Consider the following 17,495-nt stretch of genomic DNA (forward strand, 5'->3'; position numbering starts at 1 on the left):
ACAATTGGAGAATCCTTCAGAATTCCCTCTCACCATTCCATGACCTACGGGACCATGAATGGAGCTAAGGCGATGTACGAGGCTGGTCTTGACAGATGTGTAGATATAATCAACAAGCATTAGCTGCAGAAGCCTAGACCGCACATCTCTAAAATGCCTAAGACACTCACTATTTTCGAATTCAAGCAAGAGTACGTGGACCTAATAATGATGTTAAGAAGGATAATGGGGTGTCTACTACCATTAATTTCGAGCCATGGATCTTTTTCTACATAGGCGAAATCATGAATGCCAATGGGTTGGTGGACTGGGCTAGGTTAATCAACCACTACGTACATGAACGGCTGAAATATTTGAAACAAAAGAAGTCCCAATCCTTCTATATGAGCTCCTATGTAATTTATATGCTTGCAAGGATGGGTGACTTCAATGGTTTGTCACGAAAAGGAGTCATAGGTTGCGGACCGGCACAGCTGAAAGTTCATGAATGTTATCCTCAACTGCACCTCTACAATACTGATTCTTTCAAGCTAGCGAATGACACTTTCACCATGTACCTGACCAAACTTATGCAGAATGAGCTTCACACAAGAGTGTCACCACAGGCTAGAGCATTGGTTCAGAAGTTTGGGGCCACGTTCCAACAATTTCCAAAGTTTACATATATCAGGACAGAGGGATTCGCTTTCCAACCTTATAAATTAACGAGATATCCATCTGATAAACTAATGTTGCTAGAGCTCATGAGATAGTTGACGGCATATGATCAAATTCAGAAGAAGAAGAAGAATCTATCTATTAAATTCCCAGTTGTCCTCGGGGACTATGTGGAAGTGTGCCCGAACCTGGCGGTTGCTGAGAAGGCAGCAGAAGAATTAGCATTTTATTGCTTGACATATTACACCACCAGGTCTCACTACGATCCATATCATAAGATCAAAAAGGTTGTTGGAGTGAAGTTTTTGCACAAGTTCCACCTAGAAGACTATTGGGTAGGTGCCAAGGATGACTTTGAGGTCAGAAAGAAAATGTTTTCCCGGCTGCCCCTTGACACGATTAGGATAGGTCAAGCAATGCAGGTGCTGGATCAAGTGAAGGAGGATTCGGACTTAGTGCAATCTGAATTTGAAAAGGTGAAGGATCAACCCATCCAGCTCCCAGATTGGTCGGAATCAAAAATAGATGATCTGGTCATTTTGGCCAGACCGTTTCTGAAATTCACCGAACATTGGGTACATCAGCATATCAGGAGGTTGTGAGAAGGAAATGTCCACCTAACTTATCAGTTGATGGGAAATTTGGATTCCCACAGTGAAGCTACTGAAGGATCTTCACAGGCGCAAGTTGAGGAAGGAGAAGTTCGACAGAAAGGAGTTGAGCTTGACAAAAGAAAGAGTGCTCCAAAGAGGCCGAGAACAAGAAAGAAAAAGGAAGTCCAACAGGAAGCCCAACAACAAGCCCAGCAAGAAGAACCACCGCAGAATAGAGCAAGGGTGGAAATGCAATCGCCAGTTAGCTCTTCTAGCATGCAGGAGGTAGAAATGTTTACACAAGAAGATCCATTAAATCTACCTCAAGGAAATGTTCCCTACAGCGCTACAGCACAGGATGTTCTCAGCATCAATGCCTCACACAGGCCAATTCAGCCAAGGATGCAAAGACAAGAACTTTCCTCTCATCCCGAAGAGCCACACCAAGATAGTTTAGTAGAAGCTATCCTTGGCGAAATGGAAGAAGTTTCACAAGAGCATGAACAAATGGAGATTCAAAATCAACCAATTTCCGCTCCTAATTGGCTGAAGGATAGATTGAGGAAGGAACCAGAAGAAGAAATTAATCCAACATGAGAGTTGGGGGAGGAATTTGAGCATTGGGGGAGGAATTTTGGAACTTTGCATTTCTTCTCCTGAGGAAGGAATTTATTCATGCCTTAGACAAATTTCACGTTCATCTTCCTTAAGCATATTTTCATGAAGGGAAAGATTTTTGAAAAAATGTGAAAATTCCTTCCTGACCTCATTTTAGTGCCCAACCTTGTTCTAGAGCACATTTCTACTATGGAGTAGGAATTTTGGTCGAAGGAAAGAATTCCTCCTTGACCCTGTTCTAGTGCTCCACCTTTGTCTTGGGCACAAATGGCATAAGGTGAAGGACTTTTTGCTTGTGGAGGAAATTCCTCCACAACTCCATTTCGGAGGTCTACCTCATTCCTAGGCGCAATTTCACTAGGATGAAGGAATCTTTGGCATGGAAGAAAATTCCTCCTCAACCCGATTTTGGCGGTCATGTCTTGTCCAAAGCGCATTTCATCAAGAAGGAAGGAATTTTTTGAAACATTGAGTTTTCCTCCTTCACCTCAATTTGGTGCCCAAGTCTAGCTTGGAGCACATTTCCAAGGGAAGGATTTTGAGGATTTTAAGAGATTCCTCCTTAACACAAATTTGGTGCCCATACTCTTCCTAGAGCACTCTTTGGGCATAGTGAAGGAATTTTTTGAAGCTTTTTGGAAATTTCCACTTTGCCTTGGTTTTTGTGCTCATCATCTAGACTTTGAATGCTATTTTAGGATTGGGGAAGATTTCTTCTTGAAGGAACACTTTCCTACCTTAGGATAGATTTTTCATGCTTTTTCCACTTTAGAAAAGGATTCCAGACAACCATTTTTCTGATCATCTGTCTGCATTTTCAACTTTTCGGATTTGGGACTTGGATTTTCAGGAATGCTCTACCATCAGTGTCCTGTCCACTGCTTGAGACAAACCTGCCAAAAATAGACTTACTAAAAATAGTAAGTTCTTCCAAACATCAAATTAGGGCAAACCGGGATAGGGTGACACTTACTAAAAATAGACTTACTAAAAATAAACACTGCTAAAAATAGTATGTTTGTTTCAACACAAAATTAGGCCAATCCAAGATGCAGTAAAACTAAAAATAGTAAGTGCTCAAAATTCGCTCAAATTTCACTGGTAGCTTCCTTGAAGAGTTCTGACTTCATTGCTACGTTCAGATTTTCCAAAACCTAAGATACTAACCTCAAATCTGTCTAAAGGGTAAAAACCCTAAAATAGACAAAACAAGCTCCATACTTTGTCACATTCACTCAAAACACTTGCAGACTTGATCAAGATTTGTCAAAATACTAGGGGACCGAGAAGAATCGAAGGGATCCAAGAGAAAAGACCCAAAGAAACACAACCAAAAGACCAAGTGGACCAAAAATGTAGGGGGGTCCCCATTTGGAATGGGGTGATATGTGATTAGGTCACGACAAGTCTCCCTAGCCCTTGGGAGTTATATCCTTCATGGACTAGTATAAGGCAAAATCAAGTATCTAGGACCTTTTTAGTTCCTTGATCATTTTCATCATTTTTTAGTTGATTTTCCATCGTGGCTCCTTGTAGGTCCTGAGAGTTGTGCTTGTCCTCAAGACCAAAACTAAGCTTGGGTTTGCCCACTAGTCAAGACACTACTACTAGAGTCAAGTCTACAACACCTATTTAAGACTTTCTCACCAAAACAGGACCCCAATACCAAACCTTGACAAATCTGCACTTGCTCTAATGTCCTACCTAGGCACTAGTGCCCTCTCTAGGTGCTAGTGTCCTCTAGTTCCCTATTCTCCTTATTTCATCATTTGTTGGGTCATTTGGTTGTTTCTTGGGGAAACTTTGTATATGAAAGTTGTTCACCTTGGCCTAGTGAGTTGTCCCATGTTTTCATTTTATGAAGTGTCAAACTTGGGGAGTAACGGCACCTCTTTGCATTGGGAAGCATGTCATTACTTGGAAATGATTTGTCATTATTCTAGTTGGAGGGTTTGTAACTCCTAGTTAAGCAACCCCTTGTGAAGGGTTGTCCTTGTGTTTAGTTGTTTAAGTGGGTTGTTGAGTGGATTGGAGGTTGCTATTATCCTCACCCTACTCTTTGTTCCAAAACCTATAGATCAAATCATTTAGCAGAGGTGTGTTAGCTCCTAGTTGTTGAACCATCTATGTGGGTTTTCTATGTTCACTTGAGTTGTTAGAGTGTCTTGGTGTGGTTTTGAGCTTGAGGATTCCCTCTCCTTCCCCTTGTGTTGTGAGAGAACACGATCGTGAGTAGTTCCTGGTCCTTGTTTGTTTGTACTTTCCCTACTAATAGGTTCATCATGGTGGTTTTGTCCCACAATTGTAAGTCTTCCATTGATGCCACTTTACTTGTGGCAATGGTGAAGTCATTCACATAGTTGGTTTCCTTTTGTCATTGCATTTCACAGTACACTTGTGTGCACATTGTTGTGCAAGTGCAACATCTTGTTGTCACACCTTCATTGTTGTTGTTTCAGAAAAAAGATGCTCAGTCAGATTTTGTCCTGGGTGTCTGGCTTGGGGCATTACAGTTTATACAATTAACTATCATGGCCAAAGAAAACATGCCTGAAAAATCACCTACAACAACATTGTCACGTCACAGCAGAGAAAGAGAGTTTGGGTACTGAAATTTTGAGTACCATATAGCCTTGGAAACCTCCTTCCTCAAGCAAAACGTAGAAGGAATCATGCAAGGGAAATCACATTCAATGTGTGAATGCAAACTAATTCCACAAAGGCTTTTCAAGGGTTTAACTTCATAAATATTCCTCTCTGCTGTCCCTTGGCAAACCATAGAGAATTCATCTTCCATGGCTCTGATACTAATTGTTGGAATTCAAGCCTGGTAAAATACAATGTTAGTACACATAAACACATGATTTAGAAACAAAAGGAAAGCACTTTATTCATACGGGCAGATTGTCAAACTAACATTCACAATCATATAAAATGATTGCTAAACCCCAACGACCTAGCTATGAACAGACTACTACCTTACAACATTATTATAATTTATATTTACTACCTTTTAGATCACCAAAGCCAACACGAAAAAGACAATATGTCTGCATTTGGATGTGCAATTACTCTGAAATAAATGTTTAATGATGGAAAAGCTAGAGATAATTGAAAATTTGATATCTGAACTGAGAAAATATGGAAAAGCTAACTGATCCTGGTTAAACCAGCTATCTCCAATAATATTAGCATTGTGTATGCATTTAAATTTAGCTTCCCAGAATTTGAAAAACAAAGTAGACATTCTAATAGGTACCCTGGTTACATTCTGAACTATAGATACAAGATTTTCCTATGGATAGTTAGTTCTTGTTATATTTTCCTCCACACAAACATATTGCCTTTCTCAGATGAGTCATCTATTTACATAATGTCTTATCATTATGTGTATTATAATTAAAAAACCTTTTTGTTTTCTCTGTACCATTGCAATTGAGCAAGTCTCTAGAAATGTTATATCTCAAACCAATGACTCCTATCCAGACAGTTGAACAAGTTAATTTTCCTTTGAAACAAATGAACCAGAAAACATGGATGAAAAGATCCAGAATTGCAGAAAGATTTTAAAAAGAGTTGACAGAAGATTATCTGCCTTACCATCATTCTGTGCAAGCAGTGGTTGTCCCCTTCCAGCCAATAAATTCAGTATTGCCCTGGGGGAGATATAGGACATTGCCTGTAATAAATTTTCAGATTTTAAAATTATTGTTTATAAGAAATTTTGTTGATTCCTCATCTTCTTTATGTTACCAAAGACAAAGCCACTTTTTATATATAGTTTTTACTTCATTTCTACATCTAACTTTTTATGATCCCAACAAAGGATGTCTCCTTTTAAAAATTAAGTCACATGTCTACAAAAATTACCTTCCAATGGGTGACCACAACAAATGAACAAGTGACAGCAACTCCCAAACTTCCTAGTCTTAAAAGGTCACGCCGAGAAGTCTGCACCCTGTAAAGCATTATGTCTGCAATTTTTCAACAGTTTTCATTTTCTGCAATAACTTATAAGTTTTTACTAATATTGCACATCATCTTTTTGAAGGGTTGTCAACTATTGTACTTGTACTCTAAAAGAGATAACCAGTACATCATGCTCAACACACCTTCGCTGAAATTTTCCACCATTTTATCCTTTTCCTTATTTTAAGCATTTCTCAAACATTTCTATATTCTTACAATAATATAGATATTTCAGCTACTTTTAGCTTGAGATGGCTGGTGACATAAATAATCAATCAAGTTAGTTTCTCTATATATCTACTTTTAGCATAAGTAAGATGTGATTTGCCTGTCCTATAACTGCATTCTATAGAGGCAAACCTTCTTGTATCCAAACATCAAATTCCCTAGGCATCTATCATAAGCATTTTTTAATACTTCATTTTTCAAAACAAAAAATAAAGAAAGAAAGATAAGTTAAATTCAAAATAGTCTTTTATTAAGAATATTATATCTTTTAAAAAAATTATAACTCCAAAATATTGACAGCCATAGCGATCTTAAAAAGTGCAGCTTATCTTTGTTTTAAGCTGTTCATTGGACCTTTATGGTGTCGGATACTAGTGTTTGTCACTATTCATTTATAATAAACTTTCAATGCCACTTTATCTTTGTATCAGAAAGAAGACCTGCAAGGTGAAACAACTCAGACCTCTTACTGGTTTAAGAAAGCACGGATAAGAAAAAAGAATTATATAATGTGTTGTTTTTCTCCAACATCTCTTTGTGCAAACTGTTATAATTGCAATACTTACAATTTGTAAGAAAACTATGTAAATTCATGATCTTAATAAATTGGTTGATTTCCTTGACATTAAAGATGACTGAGTGAATGGAAAGGTTTCCCATGCTCCTGACTTATGCAGAACAAGATGATAGATATAGAGGAAATGTAACAAATAAATGGACCCATAATATATTCAAACACAAAAAAACTATTTAAAGATACATAAAGGAAACTGTAACAGAAACACATTTTATAATTGTAGTTTTGTTGTATGTACAATCTGCCCATTCTTTATTACATCATGCCCAATTAATCTATCAGAGAAGAATCCTTGTCAAATCATCACTGGGGATGAAATGCATAGAAATGAGGAGAGTTGGAATTGGAAACAAATGAGAAGGGCAGTCCACACACAAATTTCCCTAATTATCACTGACTAATGGATAGTCTCATTACACCTCTTTTATTGATGTGTCCCATTATGGCACCACTTTGCTGCTATAATTGCCTCAAACAAAAGTTGTGAATAATGTGTGCAACACAAACCTTGCTAAGTAATGGACATGCCAGAAAAAATGCCAAACACAAAAGAGATGTCAATCAAAAATTACACAACACCCTGGATCCAAGCATCATAACACCATACAACACAAGGTACACACAAAATATAAACCCTCAAGAAATGCAACTTCAATTTTAATTACTTGTAGAATTTATAAATGGGAACAGCAATTTATTTATTACCAGATTATTGGCACATAAATCTATTGAATTACAAAAAAATTGATGTGCACATTTAGAAAAAGAGTATAATTGAAGAAAAAACATATTGAATAACAAACAAGCAAGTCAAATTAATAGTATACACATTTTAAGTGGATACAAGAAATACGTATTCCATCTTTAAAAAATAAAAAATAGAAGATGAAAATACAATAAAATACCACAACTTAAACTGAAGGAAATTTGATACTAAGTAGAGAAAGAAATGCCCTTTTGGAATGGAGGAACCCAAATACAAAGGAATGCTAGAAAACAAGCTACAAAATCTAAGTACATTGAGAATGTTGTAGATAGGTGCAGCCATGCTGCTCACACTGGCTACAAGATGCCATGATTGTTACAAAGGTTGAGAGGCTGTCATGCTTATCAAGGTATCCAGTGCAGATGATCAACTCCCTCAAGTGCCTTCAGGTAAAACAGCTAAAGAGATCTGGGATCTCTTGAAAGATCTTCATGAAACATCCGACAAGAGCCGAGCTTTCTTTCTGAAGAATATGCTATTTTCTATCACGATGGATGACAAGACATCTATCTAGGCACATCTTACGAAGATCAAGGAGATCCGTGACTAGTTGGAAGCTATTGGTCGAACCATGGTGGAAGAGGATATGGTAGTGATCATGCTGAAAAGTCTTCCCCACTCTTAAGAGCATTTCATTGAAAAGTTTCCTGATCTTTACACCAAGCTTCTACAACAAGATAGATGGAAGCAGCAGTTTGGTAGTAACAGTATCAGACGGAACAAGCTTTTACTGCCAAGGACAAGGGCAAAGGTGAGTTCGCACAGCAGAAAGGGCAACACAACTCTAAGGAGGGGTTCACGCAAAGATTCACATGTCACTATTGTGGTGGACCTGGGCATATCCAGAAGTTCTGCAAAAAGAGGTTGGCTGATCAGAAGTCCAACCAGGGAGGGTCTCAGGAGCAAGTGCAGGCTCATGTTGCAAAGCGTTCTGAAGAGAAGGAGTCAGCCTTCTATGCTTTTTGATTTTGTCATCAGATGAGTTTTCTGATTTTTCTCAACAAAAAATCATGGGAGGGTTTTGCTTGATTTTTTCCTCAAAAATTAGGGAGTGTTGTTTTACCACGTGATGTTTGCTATTTCGCTGCGTGAGGTTTGTTGTTTTACCATGTGATGTCTGATGTTATGCTATGTGATGTCTGGTGTCTTGCCACATGATGAATAGTGTTTTACTGCGTGATGTTTGGGGTTTTATCGCGCAACGTTTCAAGTTTTTGTAACCATTTTTTTCCTCAAAAAAAATGATGATTTGGATCTTCAGTTTTGGAGGGTTTGTTGATTTTTCCTCAAAATCATGGTTTCAAGTTTCAGTTTGGTTACCCAACATCAGGTTGGATGGATTCTAGTATTCTTGGTCATTAACACTTTTTAGATCCAGGGAGGGCCTCCACCGCAGCAAAGTGTTCTTTTCGTTTGTGATCAAAAGACCTGCAGTGTCTTTTTTAGGGTAGTTAGTAGATAGAATGACCATTAAGGGAGGGTATTAGAATATTTAATTATATTTTAGTCACCTATATTTAGTACCAATATTTAGTTCCTTGTTTAATGGTCATTTAGCTTTTTAGTTAACTTTATTTAGCGTTTAGCTTTTTCTTTTTAGTTAATCAGCTTTTAAGCTTTATTTCGCATTTAGCTTTTTAGTAGTTCACTTTAAATGACTTGTTCTTAATTTAGAACATCATCTTGTAATCTCTATATATATGCTTGTATATTGTTGATCCGTTTATTTGAGCAATCATTTTTTCAAGCAGTATGCAGACCAAAAGAGAGTTAGGCATTCCTTTGAGGTAGGGGATATGATGTATTTGATGTTGCAACCCTACCGTCAGTCCACTCTCAGGAAGAGTGGTGCAAAGAAACTCAAGCCACGATATTATGGTCCTTTCAGGATTATCAAGCGGGTAGGCGAGGTGGCTTATGAGTTGGGTTTACCGGCTAATAGCAGGGTACACAATGTCTATCATGTGTCAAGGCTCAAGAAGGCATTAGGGCATCGTGTTGTTCCTTCTGCAGTTTTTCCACCCCTGGATGATGAGGGGAAGTTGATTCTGGTACCTGAGGCCATCTTAGATGTTAGAGAGAGACAGTTGCGGAGACGGGTCATTAGGGAATATCTGATTAAGTGGAAGGACTTGTCGATGGAGGATGCTACATGGGAGAGCGAGGAGATTTTGTAGCAACCAAAGTTAAGATTGCTTGGGGACAAGCAATTTCAAGGACAGCGGATTGTAATGTCCCCTCCTAGCTAGTCTTCAGTATGCAGTGAGATTAGCCTATCAGTGGACTTGTTGGTGTTTGTTTTATCATCTACCAAACATTAGAATAAGATACCTGAAGGTATTCTATCCTCTCCTGAAAAATCACTACTGATTCCAAGGTCTATATGTGCGAACAAGCGATTTTAGTGGAATAGCTACTTGAGTAGTGTTTGCTAAAAATCTCAAGGGGGACTTACATTAAAAAATGTCTTTTAAACTGCTGGACGTAGATGGATTTAGCAATTTTAGGCTCTTTCTTTTTTAGATTTTCCGAGATTTAGACTTTCAAAAAGGAGAAAAGAGATAGGGTTTGAGAGGGCTGATCTAATCCTACAAACTCCGGAGACGGTATCAACTCGGTGCTCTCGGGAAACCACACTTTGCTTCACCACACTGAGGACAACTACACAAAGCGGGTGCAATCTTCAATGGGTTGTGCTTATGATTGAAATAGTGGCACGCACAGAGGATAGGCTCAGACTAACTTTGCACAGTGAGATGGAAATCATCCATTCACCAAAAGTATGAGCAGAGATACACCGTCAATTAACACTTATCAAATCCTTCATTCAATTTAACAACATGAAAGCAAATCTAGATTAATTTTAACTAAAGTGTTGAGGAAATTGAAACCATGCTAATCATTCAAACAATAGGGATTACAAAGCCTTAAGAGAAAGCGCACATGCAATATATTATTCGAAAATGACCTTCACGCAACAATATGTCAAAAACCTCACACTCTCCAAATGAGAGGAGGCAGCCTTATATAGTTTTGAGAAAATAAATGAACGACCGAGATCAAACAGTGATCAAGGGCCCAGATTGAAAGTTATAAACCCTAATTAGGGTTTCCCAAGACTATCAGTTTGAATAAATGAGAACATTACATGTTGCACAGTTGCCATTCTCACTAAAGTATGCGTCTAGTTTCCTTTTCGGATAAATCAGGTTCATTGAATCTAGGCATGTTGACTTGGAGCAATCTGATTGGTCGGAAGATGACGAGGCGCCACCGTAGTGTGAGTCACTCCTAATCTTGCTGAGGCGGTGCAGGAGCACGTACGAGAGTTGAATCAACTCCTTGGGGTAGCAATGGATGTTGCTCTCTTCCTTGAATCTGTGCTTCAATGCGATCAGCAATCGCTTCCTCCTCTTAAAGGATAAAGCACATTCGACACTAGTCAGGATAATTTATTTTTACACTCCAAGCTAAGCTGTATAATTCTGTGATGATGTTTTCTTGCTCGTCGTTGAAATTCAAGTCTGGCTGTAGTACTGGTTCAAGAGGAATGATTGGCAAGCCCATGAAGCTCGAAAGGAAAATTGCTGAATTTCTTAGAATATTTTTTTGTTAGAGACTCTATGCTTGCTTCTTCGTGGCTTTCATTTATGTTGCGCGAGAGGAGGGTAAAAGCTCTAGATAACACCTTGCAAATATGAAATGATAGGATCGAGTTGTTCAGAAATTTGCTGTGATCATGCCCTCCTTCTTGATACTCTGAAATTTGGAGACGAACTTCTCCATGCCTTCATCATAATTGAGGAAATTGGAATTTTCTTTGTGAAACATTTCCCATAGCCAAATTTTGGCTATCTTCACGCTCGGATGAACCTTGCCCGTGAACTTGTCCTCAATCCTCCGTTTGGCTTGGAACTTCAGCTGTGGTCTCTATGATGATCCCGCTTCTACTACCATCTGCGAACTGCAAAATCAAGGGAAATTAAGTTAGAAATCTACCTTTTAGTGCAAAGTTTCAAAGGTTAGATGGCAGAATGCTTCGATCTTCCGATTTTTCAACACTTTTAGCTTTGAAACAAGTTACGAATACTTAAAAGGTCATGCTTGAAAGAAAGAACGTTCAATCCAAAATGATCCTCTTATCAAAATTTTGGATAAACCCGAAAAAGACACCTCCAATACACTCAGAAAAAATTAGAAAATTGATAAGTCTGCCCACCATTCAACTTCACCTTTGACAGAAATGACAATATAAAAGGAACAAAACTCAGAAAACTTGAAAGTTCTGCCTTCTATTAGATGATTGGACTTCAAAATCTGCAGATACTTCATAAGAATGAAGTTGAAAAATTAAAACTCCTTCAAAATTACGCTCAATCTGCAAGAGATCACCCTGCAACACCTCCAATCTGCAATAAAACTTCCTAAAAACCCTCAGACCTGCAAGAAGCTTGCTTGAAAATGCTCTCTCTTCATAAAATTCGAACTCTTATTGTGCAATAATGAGAGGACAGATTGTTTATTTGTATTCAAACTTAAATTCAAAGTTAGAAACACGCAAATGCACTTCCATTCTTGACTTCAATTCGATCTTGCTCATGGAGGAAGTTTCTAATTTTAAATGAATTTGTACAATCATCTCCTTCAGTTCGAACCTCTTTACTCTTGCAAGTTTCTAAATTGATTTTAGTCCATAAATTCGAACTTGATCTTGAGATATCTTCTTTCAAAACTTTCTAATTCCATCCACAGTTGGAATTTCCTAAAGATTGGATGACATCACCAACGAATATTCTCCTTTCCTTAATACTTACCAAGTATTTTTGGCTTCATCTTTGACTTAGGCAGACTTCATGAAGTTTATTTCTCATGTGTTGCAAGGCAAAGTCGGACTTTTATAACTTTCCTTATGTTTATGTGCACTTCATGTCTTCACTTTATTACATTTCCCTCAAGGCGGACATTTTTGAAGTATCACCAAGGGCAAAGTTTAAGTGTTGCTTTGAAACCATCTTCTAGGCGGAGTTTGGAGAGATAGGCATCTTCCTTCATCACCTTAGGCGGACTTTTGAGAGGCTTGCACACCACTCAACCATCATCTCATAGGGCGGACTTTTCTTGTTTGCAAGCACTACCAAGGCGGACTTTGGAGATATCATAACACTTGCACTTTTACCTTGGGCGGACTTTCTTCACTTGAAATCATCTTGTATGTCCAAGTGTAGGGCAGACTTTTGGAACTTCTACTTGGCACCAATTATCACTTCATATTTAGCTAAATTTCTGTCATCAATTCTCCTTCAGATTGCATCATGTTAACCTCTGACTTGGTCTCGCTTGATCCATTTACTGACTTCCAATCTTCATGTTGCCATTATTGATGTCTTTTACATAGGGCAGAGGTTTTAGGTTCTTTGACACTACACTTGGAAGTGTTTACTAGGTAGGGCAGACTTTCTAGCTCAATTCTAGCTCATGGAAGGCAGACTTTCTTTCTTCTCTTAGGCAGCTTGGAGGGCAGACTTTTCATCTCTCCAACACCTCCAACTTTGACAAGGCAGACTTGTCCAACTTAGGAACCATTTTGCATATCTTTCAAGGAGAACTTTGGAGTTAGGCATCTTGGGCGAACTTTTTGGAGTTCATGGTCTTTTCCATAGGGTGGAGTTTATTCATTTTGCACACTTTGGAAGGTGGACTTTGGAGGCTTCACCAAGAGAGCGGACTTTGAAGGCTTCAACTTGGGCGGACTTTTTCTTGTTCACTTCATATGCCTTCCTCCTAGGGCAGACTCTTTGAAGCACCTCCATCTTCTTGCTTGGGCGGAGTTTTGAGTGACTACCTCTAAGGCGGACTTCGTGGGCATCTCCATCATCAGCTTGGATAGGGCGGAGTTTTGGGTGACCACCTCTTGCATAGGCGGAGTTTGAAGAGATCACCAAGTAGGGAGGACTTTGAGACTACCTCCAAGGGCGGACTTTTGAAGAGATCACCAAGTAGGGTGGACTATATATGAAATATAACATTTAAGTATAAGAAAGAGAAAGACAACTTATACTTTAAGTTATATTTCATATATATTGTCAGGATGTTTTAGAGTGGTTTCAGACCTCTAGGACTTATAATGCAAATTCTAGTTTTTAGGAGATTTTTCAAAATTTCAAACAGTCAAATTTCAAGCCAAATCAGTATGACATATGCGAATTTCCGGACTTAAATGATTTTTTGAGCTGATTATCCTTTGAATGTGCCATGACCCCCTAAAATATAGGAACTTAGCTTTTTGGGTCAAAACTTGAAAATTTTCAATAGCTTTTGATGCATCCCAGTGCCACCAGTGCAAACCCCAGGTCCCCATTACGAAAAAGCAAAAAGTAGACATCCCTAAATAATAGGGAAAACTTTCTAAAAATAGCCATTCCGGGGATTGGGCCAAAAATGTCAAAAACGAAACTTCCTAAAAAAATAGGAAAAAGCAAAAAAGCAAACTTTCTAAAAGTAGAAAGTAGAAAGGATTCTTGTTTGTGCTTTTAGTTGAGAGTTATATCAACAAATTCAGAACTTAATCAGCAAATTCAGACTTTGTATTGCAGATTCAGGAGGATTTGGAGACTCCCAAAGGCAGCCGTACCATTTCTTGGGCCAGTTGTACCTCCTCCTTGCTGGTCGTACCACTTGCAGCTCTTTGGCTTCATCATTTGGGCCGTACAACTCAGAGGGAAGCTGGAAATTGTTATAATCTTCATTATCTTCACTTTCCTACAGGGGTTTGGTGCATTCTACAGGCTACAGATGTCAATCGGGGTCTAGATCAAGGATTCTTTGAAGAAAACTTAGGAAATTCAATAATCTTGCCTGGAAGCCAGGCACATTCCTTAGCAATTTCAATATATTTGTTTTTAGTAATTAATGTTTATGCAAACAAACTCCTTTGGAGTCATTGGACGTCTTTGAGCTCTCACCCATTGTCACTTATTCAAGATTATTCAATAAATTCCCTCTTCTAGCTGGGCGTTGGACTCCTGGTATGTTCATTATGCCTTGATGGAATAGTTTCCTAGATTCTGGAAGTTATTATGTTGCTGTCATAAGAAATCAGAATTCTGAAGTTTAAATCAGTCAATCGTATTCTTGCATTTTGCTTTCCAAGAGTTGGTTTATTGGCATTTAATTATGGGAAAACACTATGCAAGCTATTGAAAACAAACACGATCAAAAACCATCAGCAAAATAGTTATAAAACATCATTACAGCAGCTTGAAAGCAAGAATAATTTCAGTCCAGACTGGTTGGGAATCTTTCAAAATAAAAACAGGTACTTAAACTTCTAAATAATAACCTTGCTTCACAAACTAGTCTAAAAGAAAAAAGATAAAATCAGGAAGACATACTTCATGGTTCACTAAAGGAGGAGGAGAGAGAAAATAAAAATGAAGCCAATTATGTAAACATAATAAGATTAGGTACCTACCACCCCTTAAGAAACACAAGCACAAGGAAAACAATAATTGAATTAGTACACATTCCCAAAGGAACAACTACTAAGAAAGAGAGATGAAAAAAGAGAAGGGGCTAACAAGGGACCAAGGTAACCTAGGAAAATGTGAGAGTAGGATGGAGGAGATTGAGAAGGCTCATGGGGGAAGAAATGGGTGGGGGCCCAACCAGGGGCAATATGAAGGGAAAAGGAGGATGGGGAGACTCCACACAGGAGGACAAAGGGTGGTCAAAAAGAGGTTGAGAGGGGGATTAAAGGAAGAACCAAAGCGAGAAGGGAAGGAGCTCCAAGGGAAAGGCCAGAAATCGTGGAGGGGAGAAGTCAAGAAGGGGGGAGGAAGTGGTTTCTAAGGCTAGTCGACAAGGCCTACTGAGAAAAACTTATACTCCACCCATCATTATAATTGAGTTTAGAGGGTTGATTGCTAATTTCTATGGTCTCTTTCAGTTTTTTCTTGACGTAGTTGTTTCCTTCGACCAAAACTTGGGTGTTTTCCAAATAGATTTAGTGTCTAGTGGTGAGGAGTGTTCAATTAGGGCTGATTTAAGCACCCATTCATGTCTAATGTTGGAACTATACTGTTTGATTCTAGTGCTAAACAAGCACCCCAACTCACCTATATACCTAGTGTGCCACATTAATAGGCAACTTTGTAGACACATTAATCAAGAAGGATGAATCCCAAGTCTTTGAGAGAGGGTACACAAGTTCTCAAATTCAAAATGGGTGTGAAGGTAAAATGAAGGCTCTATTTAAGAAGAATCCTTGAAATATTGGATGAAATGCCTTCAATGTAGGGGAGAGAGCCAAGTAGGAGGCTCGGAAGGTTTAGAGACGAAGCAAGATTTGGCTTAGTTGAAAGCTCTTGAAATGTGTTTTCTCTGGTACTCATTCAATTTTAAGACTTTGTGAACTTGCATGTATATTAATTATTTTCTAATAAAACATCATTGGTCTTCTAAAAGGAACTAACAACACTTAAGAGGCATCAAATGAATATATAGAACTATGGCTTCAGATTTATAACCACTACTTCTATCAGCTTGATTTTGCCCCAAATTTGGATAGATTAGAGCAAGCATATTTAAAGGCATTCAGGAGAAAAAAAACAATAAGTTTATATGAAGGAGATTAGTTTTAGATAAATCTAACAAATGCAATAAGCTTTAATTCTACCTTATAACCGTAAGAAGAAAATCTAACAGATATTTTGACCACCAAATACAAAAAATGGTTCAATAATTGCTACATGCTTGCTAGCAAATACACAAAAGTGGTAAATTTTCACAATAAATAAGATGTACCATTTCTATTTCCATAAAGAGATTATCATGGAGAAGACATGGCCATGCCCATTATATTTCTTCAATCATATGACAATGATTTTCTTTTTACCACTTTCTGGTTGTAATTTGATGTTGTATCTTACCCTCCAGGCAATGATATTTCTCCATTGAACAACAATCCTACATATGGAATATCTACAACACTGCTTCCTTCTGCTGAAGACTTCTCTTCAACTTCCCACTGGTTACCAACATGAATCTTCTCATCTGCAATAACTTTCCAAAGTCAGAAATCTTGACAGAATGTAAACAAGTTCATTCTAGTTGTTTCTCCTTGGACGCATAAAGGTCTTCAGCTTGAACTCATTAAACATTGAAAAACTCTGAAGATAGCAATGAAATTCCAAATGCTGTACTGATAAGATTGCAGATTTGGTTTTAGAATCAAAATATTGTATGCAGAGAACGCCAAAAGTCTGCGTCTGATACATGATCATGAGTTTTTAATTCAACAAGAAAATAGATTCTTTACAACAATAACAAGCACTAGCAAGTGAACATTGAATCTTATAGGAAATTTATTCCTAAAATGGCTGACAAATTTACAACCATTCAGTAGTCCACATTTACATGACATTTATAAATTTTGCCCCAACAGCCAACTGTCACTTAATATATCCAGGTCAGGGCAAACAAAAATAACTTGATATAGGTGTGTCCTTAAAGCGACCATTATAATATTACAAATCATATTGGTTATGCTCTAATCACCAGGGCTTCTACTGTTGAGAATGTCACTCAGAGAAATGCTGCCTATGTCCCTTCTGACTAGTGAAGATCCTGCCTGTGTCAGCCTCTCCTCTGAAAGTGTGGTTGTCACAGCTATGCACCTGTATTCATTAAATTTTAAATCAAAGAGAGATTCAAGAAAATCAACAAAATTTATTTGGTATGCACTTGTGAATTTCTTAAAACAACAGCAATATCAAAGGGACTGTAGCAAACAGCAAAGATTTTTAAGAGTCCATCTCTGTATAGAATGTCATCTATGATCAAATAATTTCATCACCTCCATTAGAAAGACAGATTTCATAGGATAATTTACAAAACAAAAGATTTGAAAAAATTGCAAAGTTTCAGGATGTTATGGTTGTGCATGACAAGCCCAGTCACAATAATTTCAATGAGGAACAATCAGTTTAATTCAGAACTAAAACTTTAGGAAAATTACATGTTTATTACAAAATTAAGAAAGAAGAAAGGAGGTGTTGTGAGCTAATTCACACATCGCCCCATCGCAGAT

At 37.9% G+C, this 17,495-nt stretch overlaps 1 protein-coding gene across 6 annotated transcripts in view; it reads right to left on the reverse strand.

Moving 5' to 3' along the window:
- LOC131050980 (protein SUPPRESSOR OF QUENCHING 1, chloroplastic) overlaps positions 1–17,495 on the reverse strand; it is a 381,968-nt gene that overhangs the window by 302,235 nt on the left and 62,238 nt on the right. For all 6 annotated transcript variants that reach the window (XR_009358237.1, XR_009358236.1, XM_059207434.1 and 3 more), the window contains exons 7-10: positions 16,964–17,082; positions 16,336–16,459; positions 5,739–5,826; positions 5,469–5,547 (exon numbers count right to left, since the gene is read on the reverse strand). Coding sequence is in view for 4 of the 6 variants with exons in the window: in XM_059207434.1 (XP_059063417.1) it covers positions 5,469–5,547; positions 5,739–5,826; positions 16,336–16,459; positions 16,964–17,082 (410 nt within the window). In the remaining 2 variants the exon portion in view is untranslated. The remainder of the gene's footprint in view (positions 1–5,468; positions 5,548–5,738; positions 5,827–16,335; positions 16,460–16,963; positions 17,083–17,495) is intronic.

The sequence above is a fragment of the Cryptomeria japonica genome, chromosome 6 (genome assembly GCF_030272615.1).
Source record: "Cryptomeria japonica chromosome 6, Sugi_1.0, whole genome shotgun sequence".
In the NCBI taxonomy this organism is placed as follows: domain Eukaryota; kingdom Viridiplantae; phylum Streptophyta; class Pinopsida; order Cupressales; family Cupressaceae; genus Cryptomeria; species Cryptomeria japonica.